This window comes from Vidua chalybeata, chromosome 1 (assembly GCF_026979565.1).
Source record: "Vidua chalybeata isolate OUT-0048 chromosome 1, bVidCha1 merged haplotype, whole genome shotgun sequence".
Lineage (NCBI taxonomy): Eukaryota > Metazoa > Chordata > Aves > Passeriformes > Viduidae > Vidua > Vidua chalybeata.
In genome coordinates this window covers 111059553-111074609 of record NC_071530.1, presented here as the reverse complement: position 1 = coordinate 111074609, position 15057 = coordinate 111059553, and the positions used below count along the sequence as shown (strand labels likewise).

The 15057-nt window shown below is 39.5% G+C and overlaps 1 protein-coding gene across 4 annotated transcripts in view; it reads right to left on the bottom strand.

The window, feature by feature from the left end:
* MAPRE2 (microtubule associated protein RP/EB family member 2) overlaps positions 1-15057 on the bottom strand; it is a 97712-nt gene that overhangs the window by 28008 nt on the left and 54647 nt on the right. For 3 of the 4 annotated variants that reach the window (XM_053938245.1, XM_053938232.1, XM_053938238.1), the window contains one exon: positions 9232-9359. The exons of the other annotated variant lie outside the window; for it this stretch is intronic. In XM_053938245.1, the coding sequence (XP_053794220.1) occupies positions 9232-9352 (121 nt within the window). In that variant the 5' untranslated portion in view covers positions 9353-9359. The remainder of the gene's footprint in view (positions 1-9231; positions 9360-15057) is intronic. 4 annotated transcript variants of the gene reach the window in all.

The following is a 15057-nucleotide window of genomic DNA, read 5'->3' as shown; positions in this document are numbered from 1 at the left end:
CACCAAAACCCCAACAACCCCCCCACACCCCCAAAAAAATAACCAAAAAAAACCCCAAACCTAAATCTTATCAAATGTGTACAGAGAAGCTGAAAACACACTGCCAGAATAACTCTCACAATAAATCTATCTTTCTGACTGAAAAATTTCTATATGCATAAATATGCACATACACACACAAGAAATAATTTGACATCTACTAAAATGAAAGATGAAAAGTACAGCTGGTGGCACTGCAGAAGAGGGATCAATGTTAAAAACCTCTAATCCTTTATTAGCTAACAAGCAATTTAGAATCACTGGCTAAAAATCCTTTTGTGTTTTGATCTAGAATATTGATGCAGCCATTAGTTATAGAAGGTATTCACAGGCCAGACTCTGAAATGAGCCTGCAAACGTGGCTGTGCTGAAATCACCCCCAGCAGTTGCTATTTTTAGCCCCATTAGTGAGCAGAAAGAGCCCAGCAGCATCAGGGCTTTGCAGGTGTTTCCTGGGCATCCCAGGCTTGGGGCAGAGCGGGCAGCAAGTGGAAGGAGGGCATTGCATCCACCAGGCTGGACAAGCAGCTGCCAGAGGAGGGAAGAGATACCAGGGCAGAATTCAGACACAAGAGAACAAACTCAGAATTGAAAAGGTGGTTGTCTAAAACTATTACAATTCAAGAATTTTGCCACAGAGTAAAGGAGTGGTAAAGCAGAAAATTACTACCAAATTTATAAAAACTGGGTATCTTACAGCATTTTCAGAGTTGTAGACAATCTTTCACTAGTCCCTTGCAGTAAGCAATGCTGAACTAATTTTAGCTTTTGTCCTGTATGTCTTCTTCCCTGCTCCTATGTTTCTTTCCCCAGACTGTCCATGCTGACTTAGCTTGCTCTGAAGCATATGCTCTCTGCATCATTAGAGATTTTCAGTTTATTCCTCTCCTTCATGATCTGGAGGCTGATGAATCCACAAATGCAAAGAAGTATTTTCTTTATTATCAAAAATACTTCTGTTCCTCACTATTTAAATCAAAAGGAAATAAAAAGAGGTAACAATGAAGACAAGAGAATCCTGTATGCAACCAGTTTTTACCACTCAGTAAACTTCCTGGATTTCAGATTAGAGATCTGAAACCAAGATTAGATGCTTGGTTTTCTTTAGCATTGATGTTTATATATTTATAAATTAAAAGGAAAACTTTATTTTCGAACTAACTGCTTTTAATATACTATAGTTAGAACTTATTATACTAATAAAATATTTAGTAGAAACACTATGAATATAAGCAGGTATAAATATAAGCCACTATGTGTGTGCCCTACACAAATTAGGTCAATCCTTCAAATCTAATGTCAAAAGAGTGTTCCTCACTGCTCCTCCCTAAATCCCTGCAGTGTGTGGGAGCAAGATCCCAGAAAACCACATAAAACCACACCAGCCAACACGGAAAACAAAGGGCCCATGAAAAGACAGGGCCTTGCTGGGGCAGGGGTGGGGCTCATTTCTTTTAATTCTGATACCCAAACCACAGCAAACAGAGCTAAGTTCTACACTAGAAATTTGGGATAAATGTTTAGTATTAGCTTTGTTGTAAAACTGCAAAGAAATCAAGTTTAAACCTTTTAACCAGGACTCAGTTTGATTTTCACACACTCAGTTTTTGAAAAATTCCATTTGTGAAAAAGGCTGACTGTACCTTCTTCTGTAACAAAATTAGTTTTTTTGCTTTAATGAAATATTTAGATAATACAAAAACACATATCCAGTCATATTAGATACAAACTCCTTCAAATTATTCATTCTCTCCAAAGCTACAACCACCTGATCATGCATTTGGAAAATACAGGATGATTTGTGTATGAATTAGTCATCAGTACTTCAGTTCACAGTGGTTGCTTACACTGATGGAAAGTTGCACACACCCCATATTTCTGTTGCTGGGATGACAGCACAATCAAAAAAAGAAAAAAAAAAAAAAAAGCAGTGACTTGCAAGGAGCACGTGTGACTTAATAGTTTTGGTAAGAAAGGGAGAGAAAAACCCACAAATGCCAGCAATCATTGTTTACAGTACAGCAGCACTTAGGACTGGCTTTTACCTTAGGCTTTCTAGAATTGCTCCCTCAGCAGTGATGTTTAGGCAAGCACACAGCAGCAGCTTTTCAACTCATGTATCAGAGTATACATTTTCATTTGGATTTCAAATATGGGTGTTCTGTTATGCAATTCAAAGGTTGTTATAAAAATTAAACTGGGGGGTCTGGAGAACAACTCTTAAGAGGAGCAGCTGCTGGAGCTGGGGTTATTTAGCCTGGAGAAAATCAGGCTTGTGGAGGAACCTTCTCACTGTCTACAACTACCCGAAAGGAGGCTGTAGCCAGGTGGGGGTCAGTCTCTTCTTCCATGCAACAAGCAACAGAACAAAAGGAAACAGCCTCAAGTTGTGGCAGAGGAGGTTTAGATTTGCTATAAGAAAAAATTTCTTCCCAGAGAGGGTTGTCAAGCATTGGAACGGGCTTCCCAGGGAAGTGGTGGTCTCACCATCCCTTGGAGGTATTTAAAAGTCATGTAGTTGTGGCTCTTAGTGACATGGTTTAGTGGTGGACTTGGCAGTTGGACTCCATGATTGTTACAGTTTTTTCCAATAGAAATCATTCTATGACTCCATGTCTGTGAGCATAATGTTGTGTTACATACAGCCACACGTTTAAGAAATAGAACGCTTTATCTTGAGCGTTCCACTGGAGAGACCACAGTCTTCAAATTCCTATTTGCATTTCCAGCAACACCTGTATGACCTAGTATGTGGTCAACATAATTTTATTTCTCCAGTTAACACCCTCCCCCCCACACTCCCTCTCCCAGTCCCACCACCTTCACTACAATTTAAGAAGTTTCAGCCTGTTTGCCAGTGAATGTTCAAGAATATGTCAATTTACCACCTACTTAGCTGTAGAGAAGCAAGCTTTTATGGGGCTGTGCATCAGTGAAGCCACCCTGGTCTAGCTTCACCCTCCCCAGCAACAGTCCTGGGACACACTTAAAAAGCCCTAAAAGTGATGCACATTAGAGTGCAGCCCTGCCCTCCTGCTCACAGTTGCATGAGCACAGCTGCCTCAAAGAGGGCAGGATGAGTCCCTGCACACAGATGGGAGCTCGAAAAAGCAGTGCTGCCACCACAGGAAACAGCCTAAAAGAACTATGTACCTCCTACCAGTCTTACCAACAGCCCCTGAGAGCACGTGCACCTAAATAACATCTGCTTCCAAAAGTCCTGTTCCACACAGGTAGGGCATGTGTGTGACGTAATCCAGAATATCCAGTGATCATTTTAAATAATGGATACTGGAGGGAGGTTTCCCCTGTGTTAACTTGTACTCTCTTTTTCTCTAAATATGTAAATCATTAAGCTGCTCATAAATTATACACAGCAGAGTTTTTAATACTCAAATTTTTGGCAATAATTTATTTTGGAATTTATTAATTTTTAAATAGGAAGATCAGAACAATTTCAGAAAACACAGTTCCCATTTAACTTAAAATAGCTGCATAACTCATCATGCCTAAAGAAAGTAGCACATAAAATCTATCAAGCTCTTTAAACCAGAGGGAAATCAAGCAGCTGACTGCAAGTGAGTGCTATGAGTAATTAAATAATTACTTTTAAAAAGTAAAAACCTTGTTCAAGTTCTATTCCTCCTGAATTCTTAATGAGTGACATTTTAAAAAAATAAATTATTGGCTGGCAATCTCATGATGCTGCTTTGCAAGGTTCCTGAGAAAGTTTTGGAAATGATTTAAATCCAATCATTAACATTCACTGTATCCCTCTAATCCTAAATATCATATGGAAGACATCAGAGAGTCATTGACACTGAGTATGCTCTGTGTTGCATGACCTCAGGACAACATGCCAGTTCCTTGAAACATGCCTTGGTTACACAGTGCAAATGGGAGCAAGCCATGTTTTAATCATGTTCCCAAGTTGTGCTAGAGACCCAACCTCTGCAAGGCTGCCAACCGGGAAAAAACCAAAACCACCAACGTGGAAACACACTTTGGCTTCTCAGGCGCTCTGGGCTGCAGAGAAATGCTGGCACCAAATGCTCCAACAGGGCCCTATTAGGCAGATTTTAGTAATAAGCGTGTAGGAAGTAATAGGCAGTGAGCAAAATACACCTTCTGAGACATGGAAACACACATCCTACACAGCTAACCTGCAGAATAAACCACGTTTGTGTGTATATTTACACAACTGACTTTCAGAAAAAATAGCCCTGCTCATCATTTCTGTGTCTGGCCAACACCCTTCTTCTCCAGCCCCCTCAGCCCTCCTCTGGTGTGGTGGAGAGGAGAGGGGCCGGCTCCCTTGGAGCACTGCTGTTTCAGGAGGCAGTGTGCTTCTCCCTGCTGCTGCCCAGGGTCCTGAGGCTCAGGGGCTGGAGATGATGGCTGCCTTGCAAACAGGCACTGCCCTGCCGAGGGGCTGGGGCGCAGTACCGCGTCCCTGGAAGCAGAACACCATGGGCACCCTCCACAAGCCAGCAACGATCCTCCTCCCTTGCACAGCGCCAGTCGCAAGGGACAACAGCCCACAGAGCCTGCGGTGACGTTTTCCTCCAAATGCCGAGCCAGAGAGGTGACACAAAGTCAAACAAAGGGTGACATCTGTCCTGCAGTCACACTGCCTGCTCTCCTCCGACACCAGGGCGGCAGAGTGCCAACAAAACGTATATTTAAAGGGACTGCATATTTCCACAGCAGGAACTCCAGCTGACATACAGGACAGAAGTCACCACATGAGAAATTCCCTCTGGCAGCACCCAGGGCAGCTGTAGAGAAAGCATCACAGTCTAAAATTTGAAAATGCCAAACCACATGCTTTCTTTATAATAAGGCCATTTATTAAAACCAAGGAAAAAAACAACCCTGCATTCAATCCTTGATCCTTGCATACAAATCCTCAAAGACAGGTCTGTATGCACTGGGGGCCTGACAATTTGCAAGTTTATAATTCTACTGAGAATTTTCAAATACACAAAGTGGGGAGAGTCTGTATCTCCTTAATCTCATAGAATCACAGAAGTCTAGCTAAGTTAAAAATTATACCTTGCTCCAGGCCACATTTTCCTTTCTATCCATTTACCATTTCCTTGACATTGTATAGCTTGTAGACATTGTGGTGTTTCTTTTTAATTCATATGCAAGCTTTCTATAATCTCCTGCCTGACTCTTATTTTGAATATGCTCTCATGTAACACTCTAACAGTCATGAAAAGCCCAGCAACACATACACTTGGTATTCCTTAGAGATGAAAAACAGCCTTACTAAAGAAAATTCAGTTATAAGCTGCTTAGTCAGAATTCTTTCTAAGAAATCACTGTGTTTTCCTTAAAAAAATAGCATGACTCCTAAGAAACAACTGATGTCATACTTCATATGAAAGTCCTGTTCCCCAAACCTATGGGTGTTGCATATTACTACGACATTACATCCTCTCAATTGTTCTCTATTATATTTCATTGATGTATCAAATTAAATGCTCTCTCTAAAGCCAATCTAAAGGGAATGCACTGTGCCTTCTATTAAAACCATGGTTTATAAATTTCATGTTCACGTAAAACAATTTTGCAAGAAATCAAACCCAGAGTCCAAAAACTGACAATGTGACACATGTCTAAAGCAAAAAGAATTGTATTGAGATGCTTGGAGAGATTTTCCCTGTTCAGTTGTCAAAACTAAATTATCAGAGGAGCTGCAGACTGCATTAAGACTCTCCAGAGCTGCACCCATCCATAACCTAACTTTCTTGGCACCTCACTACCACAGCAGGCATTCAGAAAGCTCAGGGGACACTGCACTTTGCCTGGCCTACTTAGCAGAGACAAAACCCACATCAAAGACTCCCAAAGAATACAAATACTTTATGACTAAGCCAACCTCTTCCTTTGCCACTCCTCATCCTAGCTGCTCTGTTCCTCTAAGTGGAAATTGAGACACAGGCTGGTAATGCTACAGTATGTGTGTTATAAAAGCTACTTCTCCACAGCAATGAGGAAAAGGAGGTTGGATTGCTTTTTCTGTCATTGTTACTACTGTCACATTAAGCTTCAGATATGTTCTGAATAAAGCCTTTAGTAAAGGCAGAATGTCACATTATTCCTTCTTGCTTAAGCTCTGAATGTCAAAAATTATTGCTAGGTTGGCTGCAAAATGTGGGCACCCGTGAGGTCTCACAGCCAGGTACTGAACACAAGCATATGCCATATCTAGGTTGCTCCTACCTCCTAAAAGTAACTCCTTTGAGCTTTTAATTCAGATATAACATCCCCCCGCTTTCCCTCTCCCACATTTTTTGGCCCCACATTTAGCTTTTTCTGGCATTTTGATTGCTCCTTATTAACAAAAATGAACAAGAACTGAATAGTCTTAAAACAGGATGACTAATGTTAATGCTTTTTTCTAAAAAAGAAGAAAATGTCCATACAATTTTACAGTAGGTTATAAAAATTCAGTTACAGCAGCTCTGCAGATCCCTGTTAATGCTGTGAAATGCTTCATAGCTGTAAAGAGTTTCCCACATATTCCTTCCCTTTAAATTCCTGGAGAAATGTTCATATTTTATGGAAACAAGCATTAACCTGCATGAAAGCTGTCAATGGCTCAAGGGACATCAGCCAAGGAATGCCAGAATGAATGAGTTAGACTGGCTATTCTCAAACTGCAGTCCATACCATGCTTGCTGGTGCTCTGCCTGCTAGTTGGTTCATCATTTGTACTACTGTTCCCTTAGTATCTCTCTTGAAATTATGCTAGAAATAGGCTAAATAAAATATATGTACATTTATTAAATTGTTTCGAGTTTACACAGTAAACTATATTAAATGCAGAAAAATTTCCAAACCTGCTTGTCCATCTGTCTTCAATCCCTACACACGGATGCTCTGCACATGAGAAATGGACTATGCATTCTCAAATGGGAAGAACCTATTAAGACTAAGATTACTGTGCTCTGGTGTCTGCAAGAATCTATCTGTTTAGATTCATCAGTTCAGAGAGTAAAGTCCTCCAGAACACAGGAAGTACTGTGCTGAATGCTTCTTTAGATAAGGAGCCACTAAAGCCCCTTCTGGATTGTAAAGCACATGAATGTAAAAACAAGAATGTGTAAGCATCAAGTTTGACTACCAAACCAAATGAGGAAATTCAAATTAACAGCTTTCACCCGTAAAGACGAGAATGTAGAAGCATCAGGTAGCAAGAACAATCAATACAATCCAGGAAATTCTAAAGGAAGAAAATATTTAATTTTATACAGAATGGAGTAAGAGCTGCAATGAGATGACCCTTTTTCAGTTCTTCCCTTGGGGTGTGTCCCAAAATCCTTTCTGTAGGTTACAGAAAAAGTTGTATAAGAAGCTGTATAATGAAATGGGACAGTGGATTTGTGACAGTTCCCATGCTTTTCCCCTCCTTGCCCCACCCAGCTGAAGTCTCTCTATCTGATCTTCTTACATAACTTTAACTCATTTTATTCTGCTTAGTCAATATTTTCTTAGATGACTTCTCCCCTATTTTCAGAAAGGATTTTGGTGAACTTTTTTTATGTCTTAGTTGGTTTTTTTGGTTTAAGCCCACACACATTTAACTTGATTGAGAACTCACTTCAAAAGCTTCCTTTCAACTATTTATGAGCATTTAAATAGCTACATAGGAACAAGTCAATAACTTGCCTACTATGCTTCCTGTTTCAAACAATAGCAAACTTTGGGTATTTTGGGATGCAAACGTCCATTTCCTTCTATGTTTCTATCTCCTTCAGTGTGTGCATGCATGTATCTATCTGTATCTATCTATAGCTACTCCCTTTGTGAATTCTGTCTTTATATATACCGAAATAAAATACTTAGGCTAACTTCCTGACATGTAAATATAACAACAGCTAGAGATAACACTTCAATTTCAAGTTTAATAACAGTTTAAAAAATATTTCCCATGGTCTATGCATTTAGTTGTTCAGTTTATATCAGCTGCTTACACTGACTTCATCTTGCACTTCAACCTCATTTTTATGGTTGTTGTGCAAGGCTGCAAGTATGGTACTCTATTTCTGCAGCTGAAAAATGTTTTTCTAAATTTTGAAGAACAGGCTATGAGACGATCAGCCTGAAAGTATTACTTGTATCTTTCAAGGAACATCTCTGAGAGACAAAATTTACCCAGAATGATAGGTAAAATCAAATATAGGAATATAAGACCCCATTTATTCATTTCATCTGGACCAAGAAATAGCTGAAATCTGGTCATGTGGTTCCTCTTCCATGTGCTTTGAGCACTGTCTTCATAAGATAAGATTATACCTTCATAAGATATTCCCAGCATGTTAGTTGTCTGGAAGTAGCAATCTAAGTTAGATCTCCTCCACCACAAACAAACTCCTCCTCCACCAAACATCTTCAAATTTAAAAATCAAAGTTGGAAATCAGAAAGAAATCATTCCCTGGGGGCGTGTATATTCACAGTGAAACATCAGCCTTTTTCTGTGTCATTTTTAGCCATCATCTAGTTACAGACCCTGTTGTTTAACTCCTATCTTCTAGTTGTAACACTGATCAACCAAAATGTCTGAAGTATTCAAACTATTACCCTTTCTTCAGAGCTCATTACCCAATATACTTACAACAGTAACTCAGATTTAAAGAGAAACAGGCAGACTTTGACAAAGTTCTAAAGCCCTCTCAGCAGCTTAAGCCTCATTTCCTCAAATCCATGTTTTTTCTTCAGCCTTTTCCATGTGCTTTTTTCCTGCAAGCATCATCAGCAGAGATTTGAGAAACCTCAGGAAGGAAAAGGAGCTGGAGAATTTTGTTCATCTGGGGTGTTGGTTCTCTATTTGTGTCTTTCTCAGTTATGTCCACTCTCCATTTGAAAAGATACCACCCCAGTGGCTTTAAAACACTGAAACTTATCACTGTATTCTTTGCTTCCTCAGCCAACATTTTTATTACTTCTATGTATCTCCTGCTACATTTGTCCCATTCACCTCTGCCTTTGTTATGCTTTCCCAAGGTACCTTATCTTCCCATGGTTAACACAAACTCAAAAATGCTTCCTGTGCACATACATTAGTCTCTTTTTTCAGAGTAACTGGTTTATGTCAAAGTTAAAAGTTATCTATTTTCAACAAATCAGACTTTTAAAGTGGTTTTAAAATAAACATTTATAGAGCATATGTGCTTTCTTACCTGAACAGAGTTGTTCAACTTTTGTGTAGTTTAAAGCTAATATATCATTAACCCATGCAATGATGTCATGTCTGCTCATAGTCTCCTGGGTTATAGAGGTAGAGTACACGTTGACCGCCATTCCCCAACTAGGAAAAAAAAGAGAGACAAAAATATTTTTGACATGTTGGTAATTGTTTTCTAAATACAATGAATATATGCTTCCTGTTCAAAAGAAGGAAAGAAAACTCAAAACCCTCTCTTTATTTATTGAGAAAGGAGGGGTAATTTTTATTCTTTGATGATATGTAACCTCCTCAGTGTCCCCTTGGAACCTATGAACATATTTCTCTGGCTGTAACTGTGAACTCAAAGAACATACAAACGTATGGTACTCTGCTTCATGCCAATAAGGTAGAAAAAAACTCCAGAATCAGACCTCAAGATACACAGACAGGATCAGAGACCCAAGATTTTGTCACATTGTGCTGCACCAATACAGTGATCCGACATCTGCCAGTTTTTTGCCATTGCAGGATGATCAGGCTCCCTAAACCAACACTTAATTTTAGATAACTTCTAAATTATGATGTAGCTGTTCTATTACTGATTTCCTACTGGGACAGGGCCATTTCAGATCATTCATTCAGCTCCTAACAATCACAGAGTGAATATCAAATAATCTCTGTTATCAGTGCACCAACGTCTATCCTGAAAGCAACTGAGATTTGCACCCTCAGCTGTGTGGTTGGAAAACTGCCATGGAGCCCGATTCTTCTCAAACATTAGGAACATTTCCTCTCAGCTTAAACCAATTTGTTCTTCTGCCAACATTATCCTCCAGCCCTAATTGCTTTTTCTTCCCCAGAATGGATTTCCTAATGCTTTAGAGACAGCATTCAGTGTCTGTCCCAATGCCCAGGTAGTCTAGATTAAACAAATCAATGTGAGTCTCTTATATCAAGTCAGACTTTCACTGACCGGTCATGCCAGCAGTCCTTCTTGAACAGACAGTTTCAAACAGTCTTCAGATAACATTTCACTGGGACCTTGGTAAATGGCACTCTGTGCTTGAAGTTTTCACAGCTATATCACCTTATATAAATTCTTCTAGTTAGCAAAGGTCCCTCCCTGGAAGCTGGCAATTCATAGTGGCTTTTATCATTTTCCCAGGTACACAGACCAGAAACACATACTACTGAACTTTGCTCCCTGTTATCCTACCCTAGTCACATCTTTCTGTTGCAAGATGTTGCAAAGAGAAAACATGAGCACACTCAAGTTTATCTCATCAGCAGTTTCAAAGAGCAGAATCAAATTCATGGAGAGAGTAAGTAATGTTCTCATGAGTAATGGACTTCAGAAAGTCCACTCGAAGCAGTCCAAGTATGAAGTGTGTCTGAAATGACCAAAGAGTCAAAGTTGAACGATTATTCTTGGTTTGTTGGGGACTGCACACCTTTGTCTCTTGTGGCAATCTGTAGCTAACAATTATCTGTCTAGCTTTGGTGCCATTCCTGCCATCTCAGCTTTGGACCTCAACTTTCTCAGTCAATGCAAGAGAGCAGGATCTTCTCTGTAGGATCCAAGGTCTCCATGGACTATTTCCATTGAGAATTTGCAGTGATGTAACACTTTGAAGCCTGATAGACAATTCTGCAGAGAACACAGACTGCAGATTAACTCCACCCATAGTTACATGTGCTAACTAGGTGGGGCAACCTAGGTAAAATGGCAAATGGGAAAAACCTATCAGCACAAAACTTGGACTTGGTAACATGTAAGTGTATAAGTACATAACACAAATAATAAATTTAAATACATGATTATGAAGTTCATAATACAGGTCACTTTCTAGAAAACAAATCTCACAAATTGAAGGTTGTTTAAGTTGCTCCCATCTACTGACATTATAATGCAAGACATAAAATCCTCAAATTTGCTTTATGAGAAATTAAAGAAAAAAGAGAGAGAGAGAAAATAGGGTCAAAAAATTCATGCTCCAATAGTCAGGCAACCACTGCCAGAAATTCATTCAGAACCAGGCTGCCTCCCTACCCACTCTGTACAGGCAGCTCTGGAGCATGGAAGGAATCAGCCTGTGCTCAGTCTGCTCCGTTCTTCCTGCGGGCTCGCATGCAGCACAGCCAGTTGTGTGAACACAGCCCTGTATTCACTGTAAGAATTAGCAAAGGTCGCTTTCTTGGCATGCACTAAGTGCTTGGACTGAATCAAGTGCTAGGAACAAAGTTTTAGAAACAGGGAGTGCCCTTTTACTCTTAAAACTACACCATAATGGCTAACCATAAAATCTTAGCTTCTACATCAGGATGGAAGGCACTGAGCAGGCAAACAACCCCTTTGATACTAATGGCATGTGAAGTTTGAAACACATGGGTTTTATTTTATTATTTTTAGCTTTTTTATATGGATAAAAAACTAACAGAAAGATAGTACCACTGTCACCATTAAACTAACATGTTGAATATTGTATGTAAGATCAGTTGAAATAACAGCTTAATAATGAATTTAATATTCACTTATAATTAATAGTGAGCTTAATAATAAACTGACAGTTCAATACAGAGGAGTCCACTGAATTCTAGAGCAACTGAAGATATTTAAATGAGAATATTTGAAACAAAGCTACTCTGATCTGTAATTGCCACTACTTCAAGAACATTTTAATTGGCCTCTGAGGCCAGGCAGAGCTCAGAAAAACCATCATCTACCACCAGTGAAAAGGGAAAGTTCACTTTACTAAAAAGATCAAGAAAATACACACACACAGAGAAAGGAAGCAGAACTTCCTTCATCACCTTTTTCCACAAAGAAATGCAAAGAGAAATACCCATCCTTCTGCAACGCACAGGGGAGCAAACAACTTCCTCTGCTGCATTGCATGGGGCGGGGAATTCTACTGCAGGAAACTGTGAGTAAATTAATAACCTTGAGTTTTACAATGCTACCCTGAAGGATACCTGCAATACAACTTATGCTGCATCTGTGAATTAATTATTATGGTCTAAGGGTCAAACAAAAGTTCAGACTATTTATTAGAGACAAGTACTTCGGATTTGTACACAAGTGTGCACAAGGGTGTATGAGTACAATTGTAAGCAAAGGCAAAATGAATCAGAATTTCTGTTAAAAAACTCAATAACATGCCACTGCCATTCATTCTTAAGTGTTTTGTTGACATATATGTGAATATTCCACAGCTGCTTCTCTTGAAAGAGTTCACCCTGTCTTTGCATCTCTTTTTCCCCAACATCCTACTGGTTATCTTCTAAATAAACTCAGCTGGGAAAGGTTTCCTTTACAGTAAGCATGTTCTAATTTGGTGCTCAGATACACACATATCCTGTTTGCCACGCAGAGAGATCTTAAACAAAACAAAAAAGGAAAAAAAAAAAAAGAACAAGCAGGTGTAGGTAGAGCAGCTACCATGCTCACAACAGTCAAAAACCTCTGTGCTCAACATCTACAGCTGGGCTGGGGTTTTCTGCAGAACTGAGTTCCCAAAGTGCTGAAGTAATTTGAAAAATGTGATCCATCTTCAAAGCACATTAATAAACATGTGTAAGCTGATGCAAGAGAACAGCTGGACAGGTGGAGACACACAGGCCATACTCTGAACAGCCAATAGCTAACAACTTGATTTTATGTTGTAATACACTACTTCTCTCCAATAACATTATTTACATTTTCAACTTGTTAGGCTTTCACTTGTTTACACTGAAGGCTCTGAATCATAAGATTGCAATGAGGCTTACACAAGCCTGAAACCCAGTATCTACCTGGCATCTTCAGAATTCCATGGAGGTGCCTTGTGATTCTATAGCAACTGAAAGACTGAAGATAGCACATGATACCTCCCACTTCAGGAGGCACAGGGGGACATTAAAAACCTCTGTCTGTTGCACTACTGCCTAAGCACAAGCAATTCTCCCTTGTTTTACTTCAAGCCTGAGGAAACTCTTCCCATATTAGTCTAGGCCATTTCAGGAAAACACTTTACACATGCACAACTACACACCACAGACATGAGTTTGGAGGATTAGGCAGGTGTTGAAAATCATGTACATGCTTAAGCAGTTTCCTCAGTTAGAAATACACTGGCTCAGCATGCCTGATGGTAAACATTATACACAAAAGTCTATTAACTTTTTAAGGCATTATATGCAGCATTGAACATTGAGATATTGGATATTTTCCACTGCTCTTGCTACAGATAACTGCAGCTGTTACAAGGTATTATCCAGCTGTTCTTAAGGACAGTTTCGCAAGAAGCAAATTTACTTTATTTTTCCAGGGATAAACTAACAGTTGTTTACAGCAGAAGCTGTATCACAACAAACCAGCAATAATGACAAGACTAGAAGGATTGCAGCAGAGAATCTATTTGTAGTGTAAAACCTCACCACACTTGCCATCACCTCTGAACCTGCAAGGCCTTCACATTTTCACAGAATAGGCAAGGTTGGAAGGCACCACTAGAGTCCAACCTCCCTGCCCAAGCAGGGCCACTTCGAGCACATTACTCAGTATTGTGTCCAGATGGCTTTTGATTATCTCCAGAGAAGGAGACTCTACAACTTCTTTGGGGAACCTGTTTCAGTGCTCACTCATCCTTACAGTAAAGAATTTCTTCCTTGTGTTCAGGTGCAACCTCCTGTGTTCCACTTTCTGCCCACTGCCTCTCATTTAGTACAAAAAGACATATATATATATTAAATAGTAGTACAAAGAGACAAACAGATACTAAGTTTTTAATACTGTGTGACAGTACAGAGGAACCTTCTGGAACCTGGCACCTGATAAGATACTGCCAATAAAACAAAAGATCTCACACCAAAAATTAGCAGAAGCAGAAGATAACAGCAGAAAGGCTAAGATGAAGCTGAGTGAGACTGCTGCAGCCGCTTGTGAAAAGGCTTTCTAGATTAAAGCTACTGCAAAAACAAAGAAATCCCTGAAGGAAGAAACCTGCCAGACGCAGTGGATAACTCCCTGTATAAGGAAAATTCATCCTTTTATACCATCCTGAAATGACAACTGATTTGCAGCTGGACCTTGCCTGTTTCTTGAACACTCCCTGCACACAGCTGTAGCCACAGTCATTAGAGACCAGTTGTGCTCGAGGTTGTCTTTACAGAAAGGAGTCCTGCAGACAGAAAATCAACACAAAAAGCTCCTGTGCAGTGCTGACAACACTGTTCTTCCTCTCCCCTTTTGACTTATGCTGTACTTCTGCAGCAAATACCGTGGCATCAGAGGGCTGCAACTGCACTGATATTTGCAGTAAGCAACACAAAGGCTCTATCTAGCCAGAAACTGAGTAAGAGACAAGATTAATCACAATAAGGTACTGCCATGGGAAAAAAAAAAAAAAGAAAAGAAAAGAATAAAATAATCCTGTGATTATAATGCTGTAAGAAAATAATGTATTTAAATGCTGAATGTCAAATCTCTTTTGCACTGTTCCCATGTTACTAAATAGCCCTGAAATGTTAGAAATATTTTTATTTTCTGCATATCTCAATCACTTCCGAATGCCATTTTACATTTACCACACGGATCTGACTTGACCTAAAATCATTTGTGAAGTACTCCACAGAGTCTAGATGAAACAGAGGCAATCCATGTACATTTTATGGCTTGAATATTGCCGGATTAACATTGAACACAGCCAACTGTGTATTTTCTATTGTTTTCATTGCACTTCCCTGTTTAAATGCAAGTGAAATTAGAGTAATAGAGATGCACTCTGATTGGATTAGGGAATTTTTTTTCTTTTAAATTAGAGGCTTCCTGCCAATGCTGGGATGTTCTGACCTACATAAA